The sequence below is a fragment of the Toxoplasma gondii genome, chromosome IX, assembly GCF_000006565.2.
Source record: "Toxoplasma gondii ME49 chromosome IX, whole genome shotgun sequence".
NCBI lineage: Eukaryota > Apicomplexa > Conoidasida > Eucoccidiorida > Sarcocystidae > Toxoplasma > Toxoplasma gondii.
Window position 1 is genome coordinate 577690 of NC_031477.1, and position 10583 is coordinate 588272.

The 10583-nt window shown below is 48.4% G+C and overlaps 1 protein-coding gene across 1 annotated transcript; it reads left to right on the plus strand.

The window, feature by feature from the left end:
• On the plus strand, positions 1 to 7871 carry LRR1 (leucine-rich repeat protein LRR1). The gene is made up of 10 exons (XM_002368782.2): positions 1 to 1162; positions 2027 to 2208; positions 2729 to 2859; positions 3477 to 3576; positions 4288 to 4422; positions 5070 to 5228; positions 5875 to 5961; positions 6278 to 6422; positions 6683 to 6754; positions 7331 to 7871. Exons 1-10 carry the CDS (start codon positions 1108 to 1110, stop codon positions 7372 to 7374), a joined length of 1110 nt encoding a protein of 369 aa, XP_002368823.1. The 5' UTR covers positions 1 to 1107; the 3' UTR covers positions 7375 to 7871.
• Positions 7872 to 10583: the final 2712 nt, after the last annotated feature.

Below are 10583 nucleotides of genomic sequence, written 5' to 3' on the forward strand. Positions count from 1 at the left end.
ATCTTTTCTTCCTTTTTTCCTTGTTCTCTCTTTTTCTTCTCTTCGTTTTCGCCTTTCCTTCTCTTTTCTTTTTTCCTTCCCTTCCTGTTTTGTGTTTTTCCCCTTTTTCTCTCTTTTTTGTGTGCCTTCGCCAAACAGCCAAACGCGCATGCAGACGACATGGTTTTCGCGGCGGGTGGCGACAGAGGCTCGCGGCAAGGCTGTTTTTTTCGTAGAGGCGTTGTGGCCACTCTGTGTTCAGGCAGATTTTTGCATGTTGTCAAGGCAGGAATTCCCTTGGATTTTCGCTCCGTCGCTGCATGCGGGGCGCCTCGCGAGTGCGTGTCGATCCTAGACAGCGCGACGGTTATCGGGGAATTTCTCTTTTTCTCTCCCGCTCTTCTACGCATCTATCCTCTTTCTTCGTCGAAGCCTCGCCTTCTTTGCATGCCTCTGTTTTCTCCCTCTTCCCCTCTCCTTCGACCGAAAACGCAACGCGGACGCTGCTCTTTGCGAGCCAGTTTCTTCCAGTCTTCGTCCCCGAAAGAAAAGCTGCAATTCAAAGATGCAAGTGCACACGCTTCAAGAAACTCTCCCATGCACATATAGAGATATCAACAAATTTTGTATATGTGTATATGTTTATATGTATACGTATTTAAGTATGCGTATCTGTATGTGTGTATGCGTATGTGTATGTATGTTGTGCGTGCACACAGGTGTAGGTGTAGAGGTGTGTTGATGTTCATGGGCGACTGTAGCGTCGCTGAGGTCTGGGCTGTGTGTCTGTATGTTGACTCGCTTTCTCTCTGGGACTCACGCGCGCGGTTTCCTCTATTAATGTCACTTTCTTCCTGAGGAGCATTTGCGGCGTCTCTGTCAACACAGTTGAGACGAAACGCGCAAGTCCTCTCGCTCCTGGGGTCCTTCGTTTTGCCTGTGTTTCTTTCCTTCCTGTCTTTTCTCTTTCTTCTTTCTTCCCCCTCTCTTTCTGTTGGCTACTGCGTTCGCTTTTCGCCTTCCTGCTTTCGTGCGAACTCCGCTGCTGAGTCTCTCCTTATCTGTGCCCTGAGTCCTCGAATTCACCTTTGTCTCTCCTCACGTCGCTTCGAGTCTTCCATCTGAACAATGCCGGACGACACGAGGACAGCAGGACCCCCAGCCAGCGGCGGTGCTCCCCAGGGTGAGAAGTCGAGAAAAGTAAAAAAGCGGAACCTGTGGGGACGAGAGGAGAGCTCCAAGGTGATCGAGAGCGGGGGAGACAAGTCGAGCGCGTTCTCCTTTGATTGCCGTTGGCTGGAGAGGTGGAGACGCGGGGCTGCGAATCAAAGAAAAGACACTTGCCTCCGCGGACCTCGACCAAGAGCGTGTGGCAGAGAACAAATTTAGTTTGTGTGAAGTTTTCCAGAGAGAAAGCAGAAGAAAAGCACAGAAAACTCGCGCTGCACAGATGCAGCTCCAGCCGAACTCAGGGAACAGAGACAGAGAGCGAAAGCGAAAGAGAAGATCACGTAGACGAAGGTAGAAAGATCGTGAAAAGCAAAGGACTCCGTCACTGAAACTGAAGAATCAAGTAGGGACAAACCATCGCCGCAACATGCCTACCAAACACGCGAATTTTACCTTTTCCGTAGAGTGTATCGAAAAGAAGACCCTGTGACCATGCACACAGACACATGGATATCTATTTATATATATATATATATTATACATATACATATACATATATATATATATATATGCATTTACATATTCATATACATACATATAAGTAAACATACATATAAATATATATATATATATATACAGATATGTATATAGGTAAGTACACTGTCCTGCAGGGTGTAAGGGTCTCTCTTGGAGGTCGAGAAGAAGCCTTGTGTCTTGGCACTTTTCCTTCTGCGTTCGTTCTTGGAGGAGTCTCTTTGCAGCTCTCGGTGGATGTTCTTCGTGTGTGAACTGGCGGGAAGTCAAAAGGCTCGAGCTCAGCGAGCAGTGCTCGATTGGTGAGAGGGATGGCTTCCTGCTTTCCTTGTTTCTCGCGCAGAGAGCAGACAGGACCCCCCTGTGAGTCCAGGCGAATCGGAGAGCGAAGGAGAAACGGGCAGCCCTGTGACGTACCTTCGACTCGGCGTTGACCTCGAACTCGATCCGACAAGCGATGCGATCACGTACCAAACCTCCCGCATTCACAAAATCGAAAATCTCCAAATCTGTCCTCACCTCAAGGTACACATCACACCCACTCTGCCGCACACAACGCGCGTCTTTTCCCTGAGCAAACCGAGTTTCCTACGTCGATGTCCATCTTATCTTCTCTGTCGCCATCGCCATCTCTGTCTCTCATCTCTGCCAGTCTCAAGCCTTCTACGTCTCCATCTTTCTCTCTTTCTCTCGCTAGCTCGACTTCCCTGTTTCCGTGACATCCGCCTCCGTGTGTCACGACCTCCCATATACACACATAAGTCTACACGTAGGTGTGTGTACGTGGAGAGACCGAGAACGAATAGAGAGCTATAGGGGAGATTGATGCTTCATCGAGAGGTACGGAATATGTGTCTATGGAGTGCATGATCGAGCGACAGAGAGAGAGAGAGATACGTAAATTAAGATGCGTTTGTAGAGGTCTGTGCCTTGAGAAGTTGCGTAGTCGTTTAGATGTGAAGATATACTCGTGGGGAAGACCCCGGAAGAGAATTGTCTTGGTTTCGTTATCGACTGCTCATCTTTTTCTTTCGCGGTCACTCAGAGACTCGCACTGAACGCGAACGACATTGAAAAAATCGAAAACTTGGAGTCGACGCCGGAGCTGGAAGAACTTGAACTCTACCAAAATAGAGTTCGCAAGATCGAGGGCCTCTCCACCCTCTCTCATCTCAGGCGAGTTCGAAATCTTAATTATATATCTATATATATACATATATATCTGTTTGTTTACACATGTAGCCAAATATAAATACATCCGTAAATATGTAGGTGTCGAAGAGATGTACGAAGAGGGAAAACAGTACATTCAAGTCGTCCATGCACACACGAGCGTTCATTTCGACATTCCACCGGGACCTGAGTATGCAGCGTTCGCGTCTTCTCTCTCTTGAGGCCGAGAAGAGCACACACGTCCGCATCCGTCTCGGTGGAGAGCTCGAATCAGAAGACCCCCTGGATATACTCCTGTCCAAGTCGAGGAACATGTCTGCATATGCATTTCTCACTGCTGTAACTGTGTGTGTTGCGTCTGTGGCTGTGTCATGTCGAGGTCGGACGGCAAATCGCTGTAGATACTTGTGCGCAGGGTGCGATCGCTTCAGCGGCATGCTCGCAGAGATTTTTACATGTTTTGTGTGGGCTTGTGTAGACTCGAGTTTTCTGTCCTTTCCCGATAATGCTTCCTCGAGGCGTATTTGGTGAAGAAGCGAAGGCGAGCAAGAGACGTTCTCTCGTTCGCAGCTGTCACGCATGCGCGGCGAAGCTGGATTCCTCTGGCCCGTGTTCTTCAGAGTTCTCGATTTGTCTTTCAACAAAGTCCGAAAAATTGAGAATTTGGAGACGGCGGTCAAACTCGTGAAACTTTATCTCTCTAGCAACAAGATTCAAGTGGTAAGCGGCGCAGAACGACGCACAGCTACCCTCCTGTGACACACGCGCGAAAGAAGCCACGAAGCGCTTAAGTCACCAGCACAATGCACACTTACATATCTAGACGCGCCAGTCGTTTTATGGACTTGTGCAGATGCTTGCACATGCCTCATTCTCTGTTATGTGGGTCAAACCCTATAAATACATGCAAACAGATACATGTACATATTAATATATATATGTACACATATGCAGTTTTGAAATGTTTATGCGTTTGCATAGTTTTACTTATGCACGTATGTGGATGCGTCTTAATCTGTGTACATCTGGAACGTGTGGATGGAACTTCTTTCAGCACTGCGTCGGCAACCTGGCTGGGCGCAGTGCATCATCTGACAGCAGCCTGTTCTCCTAGATAGATTTTATGAAGGAATTAGCGTTTGTGGGTGGCGCTTCGATGCGATGTCGAGGTCCCTTCGACAAAGAAAGTTTGAAAAAAAAAGCAGACATGCACTCTCAGTTTTTCCCTATTCAACTGGAAGGGGTGTCGGCCTGACAGGGTGCCGGAACTGGAGTGGGCTCGTGAGTTCGGTGCTTGTTCTCTCTCGCGTTTCAAGAGCGAAGACATGTACGGCGACGCAGGACCTCTATTTAATCTCAATGCGCACAACAGGGATGACGTACAGTGCGCATTTATGGAAATGACCATGGAAACTTTGAATTGTTCTCCAGATCGAAGGCCTGGAGACACTCACGAGGTTGGAACTCCTCGAACTCGGCAGCAACAGAATTCGAGAAATCCAAGGAATCGCGACGCTCACGGAGCTCAAAGAACTGTGGCTCGGAAAAAATAAAATCACTGAAATGGTGAGGTTTTCGCCAGGCTTGTCAACCCTGCGTGCCCGCCATCTCTTCTTCATACTGTCTTGCATGCATGCAAATGATTCCTTGTTTTCGTATATGCATAAATATATATATATATATATGCATACCTATAATTACACACGTGCGCATACCTTTGTCTTTATGGAAGTCGGAATGCATGTGATAGATCGAGCTTTCTGCCGGGTGATTTCTCTCTTGGAGAGGCGCTAGGAAAGAACGTAAAACGAGAGAGGCGAGGGAGGGCGAGAGGCAGAAGAGTACACAGGTGGTAGACACAGAAACAGAAGCATGCACACAGGTAAAAGCGCACGTGAAGAAGAATATGCAGGGAATACAAAGAGAAAAAACGACGAGCTAGAGAGAACTCTGAGAGGTCGAGGAACATATGTACGTATATGTATATATGGATATGCATATATATATATATATATATATATGTATATGGATATGTTGATGTATGTGGATATTGCGGAAGCTCGAGGAAGGTCGGCAGGTGGGATGAGGTGATCAAAAGCGTATGGAAAGAACGGGAGAGAAGAAACTTTTGGAGACGGAAAAAAAAACGTGTGTCCTTCTGTGTGAGTCGAGAGAGTCGGTTTTTTTCTCCTTTTTTGGCGTTTTTTTTTCAGAAGTTGCCTCCACTTCTCAACCTGCAGCGTCTGAGCATCCAGTCCAATCGCTTGACGCGCTGGAACGATTCTCTCTTTTCTTCTTGTCCCAGTTTGGAGGAACTTTATCTCTCTCACAACCGTCTCACAGGTGCTATCCCGGAGGCCATTGGAAAACTGGTAAATCGCCCTGTCTCCCACTCTGGAATTTACGTACTTCGAAACGCGCCTCCCCTTACAGACAGAAAGGCGCGATATCTCGCTCGGCGGCGCTTCGTGCCTCGAGCTGGGGTCTTCGTGGCATAACATGTCGAGGTGACGCGTATGTCGAAGCAGCCGTTCCAGCTGCGTCAGAAAGCAGGCCAGGATCTGGAGGGTGGTGTACAGCAGTCGTGCGAAGCCGGGCAGATGCCGCGACTGATGTTCGAAGTGCACTGGCAGTTATGAGGGGTAACTGGGCATGCAGAGATAGGTGTGTGTATTCTCGCTACGCAGTGCCGCTAGACGACTCTGGAGTTGCCTTCCTCATCTCATTGTGGTTTCGACTTTGTTTCGAGATGTCTCTTGTTCGAAACTGGTCAGTCTCCCATGCACACTGAGCAGATCCCGGACACCCCTGACTGTGTCTTCTCTCTGATTCGCCGTCGTGGTGGTTCGACGTCATTCACATACGTCTGGCCATGCTGGTCGAAGCCGTTGTGTGGAGTTCGTTTCCTGCATTGTGCAGGCTGTGCGGTAGCCGTTTTAAGCGTTTCCAAAGATCGTCTTGCATTCAAAAGGACTGTGTGACCTAATACTTCGGACGATGTCTTTTTTCTTTTCTCAGAAAAAACTCAAGATCCTCGATCTTGGCGCCAACGCCGTGGACGACATGCGTGCAGTCGCCCAGCTGCCCGAGCTGGAGGAACTCTGGGTAAGGTTCCTCGCGAGCCTCTCCGACTCTTTACAAATCTTTCGCGCTTCCCAGTTGTTCTTGGATGCCATCGCAAATTGCGTTGTTACACTCGGAAATTCAAAAACCATATATATATATATATATATATATATATTGGCGCATATGGATATATATGTGTATGTGCGTCTATACATATATGTCTATATTCTTGTGTACTGGAATAAATTTGCGTAGGTAGGTCTGCGGGTAGCTGGATGTTTTATTGTTGGTGTGTGTTTGATCAAGTCTGTATGCACCACGTTCTGTCTCGCGTCTGTGTCACCGGGTATGGCAGATCAACGACAACCACATATCGAGTTTGGAGGCTGTCAAGGCACTGAAGTCGATGGATTCTCTGCGAACGCTGTACCTCGAAGGCAACCCGATTCACGCAAATCTAGGTCCCAGCTACCGCCAAAACATCGTGCAGATTTTCCCCAGTAAGACAGCTCTCTTCGCTACCTCCGCGTCGTTAATATACAACTGTATACATATATATGTATATATATATATATATATATATATATGCGTGCCTATATTGATACGTGTATATGTGCATAGGCAAATGCATATATATGTAAATATGCGTATGTATGTATATACGTATGCAAATGTGTATGTATACATGTACACATGTATATATATATATATATATATATGCGTTTTCGGTGCTTTTGCGTCTGCTGCATTTATGTTTCAGAGTTGCAGCAGTTGGACGCTCTCCTCGTAAGCGAGACCGTCAACATCATTCAGCGTCCTCTCTCCGGCAAGGGTAGGTGTCAAGAGTTCCACGGACTTCAGAGGTTCTTCTGTCTGTACACTTCGAGATAGGCAGACAGGCACATCTGCGTATGCGTAGATCTATGTACTGAAAACTTCCTGCGGCCTTCCACATGGATGTCCTTGCATGTATCTCAGGATATGAGGAACCGTGAATGGGTGGATCTCCTTGTTTAAAGAGGCTTTGTTTTGGGACTGTTCAAGTAGAAGTAGTTCTTCCTGTTGCTACTTGTGATTTTCCAGTATGTCTGTCTACGCGTCTCGGCTCGAAGCATCTCAGCATGCGTGTTTGCGTTCGAACTGGAAATGCGTATACACAGCGCGATGCATGTGAACGTCTATCAGGAGACAAGGTCAGATCTACTCGCAAAGTAGTTGAACGCACACTTGTACACCAAGACGGATGTAAGGATACAAATATATCTCTGCAGGCGTGCGAATTGTATATTGCATATATATATATATATATATATATATATATATGTTTGTATATGAATAAGGATACAAACACATGTATCCATGCGTACATGTACATTCGTTTCCGTGGGTTCTGTGCATTTCTTTGCAGTCGGAGCAACAAAGCAGAAGTCCATTATGAAGCACAACGCTTAGATCAGTGTGGACTCGTTCGCTTGGCCCTTCTGAAGAGAGAGAGAAACTACCTTCTGTTCCCCTCTGTTTTCGACCTACTTGCTGATGAGGTGGCGGAGCGGCTGCCGCGTCTCGCTCCCTATCGCCGCGGACAGCTTTCTGCCAAGCTGCGCGGGCGCATCTCGAAACGCGTACACGGAGGTATCTGCTTCTGTAGAGGAGGATATCTGCGCATGTGTGTGGATTTCATCCTCGTAATTTTATCCGGAGAGAGAGCCTGTTGTGTCGTGTACAAGCGGAGCGTCTCTCTCGTTAACAGTCACCGCCACCAATTCGGTTTTCAGAGGTCGACGACTCCACGTCTAGCGCTTTTTAGCGAAAACCTGCCGGACGAGTGCCGGTCCGGTGCCGCATGCGTTCAGGGAATTTTTTTCGACAGTGAAGGATGTGTTGCTTTCCGTCTGAACAAAATGTGTGAAGACCTCCGGAAAACAACCGAACAAAGGCTACCAGACCCGATGCGTCCTGCCGCAGCAAAAACGCCCTCTGCACACACCGCTTCGGCTTCTGTACACGAAGTTGAATTACGCGTGCATGCAAATCCCTCACCTCTCCTCAAGCATGCATGAATACAGGCATAAGTGTATGCATATACTCATATATATGTAGATATACTAATATATGTGTAGATATAAGACTAACTAGTATAGAGTTATTTACTTATATATGTGTGTACATGAAAGAATGTCCAGGCAGTGTGTAAGGGTGATTCATTTCTTTTTTGCGGCCCACCACACAAAAGCCGTTCGCTGCCCGATTCATCTGTATTCTTAGCTCGTTTTCTTTATGTAAGTAACGTGAGGTCGTCGGTAGAGTGTGTCCAACGAAAGTATTTGCGGTGCGAAAGCACTCTAGCTCGTCGTCGCATTCTTTCGGTTTGGACTGTTTCTGGACAAGCAAGCTTTTAAGGCAGTTGATGCGTGGAGTCGTCTCTCCCTTCTTTCGCTGAAACTGTCTTGAGAATCGGAACGAATTCGTGTTGACTCGCAAAGAAGCCATTGCCATCAAAACCTAAAACTCTCCGTTGAGAAAAAGCATGGAAACAGTCCGGGAGGACGGCATGAGAGAGTCTAGCTGAGCTCTGTGTACGCTGCCCCAGTTTATTCGGGCACGAGTTACTGACTGATGTATCGATCTGTGGCAGACGTGATTCCCCTCCTCGTTCTCTGCTGCAAGGCCGCTCCGTGCTCACTTGTGTTTCTTCGAGAGATAACGTTATCCGCTGCTCGAAGGATCATGTCTCCCGTACTGAGAGTAATCCCCTCGGAGACAGGAACATGTTTGCTTGGCATTTAACCATTAAAGTAAGTGGGCTCATCCAAGATATCATCGCGGGTTCGGTCTACTGACGTGGAGGTACTGGGACCCTCCGAGGATAGAGCTCCCAGTATCGTCTATGTTGTTATCCCGGGGATACCTTCCGACTATTGTGTGACTTTGTTCGAAGAAGGAACGTAACGTGGAGCATTCTCCATATTGCTTCGACAAACGGCAATGACTGTAAAGGGTTTTCCGAAGAGAGACTCCATAACGGTCCTTTGTCGTGACTCTAAGTGCGCTCCTCACCGTTCGGACACGGCGTGTCTATTTGTCTGTGTTGCTTTTGGTCCGTTTCTTTTTTTTAAAAGCAGTCGAAAAACGACTGATCCAACCTCTGGACCGTCCGATATTTCTTCCGTTTTGCTTGTGCCGAGGGTGTTTTTTCCGAGGCGAGGCGACCGTGGCTCTTCGCTGGTGCTCGCCGACACGCAGCCGGGCAACGCAGAAAGCGTGTGGATAAACGAAAATCGGATAGGCGAGGTCCAGACGCCCAAACATGGATTCTAGGGCGGAAACAGTTCACGCAGCACATCAGGACTCCACAAATCGTCAAACGCCAACAACATACAGAAAGTGCACACGGAGTCGGGACCCTCAGGTCCGCTTGGACAATGGTCGAGCGGGGGTCTCCGAAAAAAATCTTGCGAAGCCTTTGGCTATTTCGCTCCGGTTGACAAAAAAGGAGACACACGCCAGTGAGTCACCGCAAAAGTGTCGCAAAAAAGTGGAAAAAAGCCATGGACGCTCGAGAGGGAACACGCAAGCCGCGAGTCTCCCACTCGCGGGTGCCTCTCGTTCCACGCGAAAACTGACGCACGCTCTCACTCCGGAAATCCGGGAACGGCGAGTTCATAAAAACTCGTAGAACGACTGCCAGAGCCTCACCATGCAATGGATGAGGGGGCGCGTTTCACTTTCGACAAAAGCGCCACACTCCTCGTAGCGGAAAAGCACGCGCTCTGCGTTTGCATGCTCACCCAAGTAGAGAGAAGGAAAGAAAGTGAACTCCCATAGGGGAGGTGAGGCATGAAAACTTGACGCAAGCGCAGGCGCTTCAAAAAAGAGAAACGAACGGAGCACAGCAGTTCCGAAAAGTAGCAGTCTGAACGCCGGAATCTACATGACTTGGAAAACAGTTTTGCGCAGATGAAACGCCATATACGGGACCACTTCCTGGTTGGAAGTGTGCCAACATGTTCGATACTCTTTTCCGAACATGTCAAAGACTCTGTGGCGAGCAAGTCCAATATAGTCTCGTGCGAGTACGCTGGGTTCTCTCTCGCCTCTTAAACGCGGCAGCCTCTGCACGTGGACACGCGAGACAACGAGGTGACCTGGGCACACCGGACAGTGCGTCGACACCTCGCAGTCCCGTTCGTGTAAAAATAGAGCCGCCTTGACGGCCTTCTTCGCCACTGCTTGGTCAGAAGCAGCCGAGGAGTAAACATGCGAACTTCCCGATGGTGCCCCAGCGCCTGCTCGCTGTAGGTGCGCAGCGCGACACCAAAAAGTTTGCAGTTCGCCAGCAGCGTGTCAACGCGCGAGTGGCACACAGGGGTTTCTCTCGGTACTTTCACTCTTGAAAGTCTCCCACTAAGATGCATCCGCCGTCAGTCGAAGGCAACGACTTTTCCGGGTGGCCCCAGCAAAAAATAGGTGAATCTGCCTGCCTTGTTCATCGACGCTGAGTCCCCGGGGGTTCGCCTCTCCATTTATAAACGCAAGTCGATGAGACCGCCGAACCGACCCTGTCCCGGTTCTTCGCTGTAAAAATGTCGCTTCCGTAAAAGAACGAACTTTGTTTGTCCGTTGTCTAAAAATAGCTTACCTTGCTCAAAGACCTTGTCCAA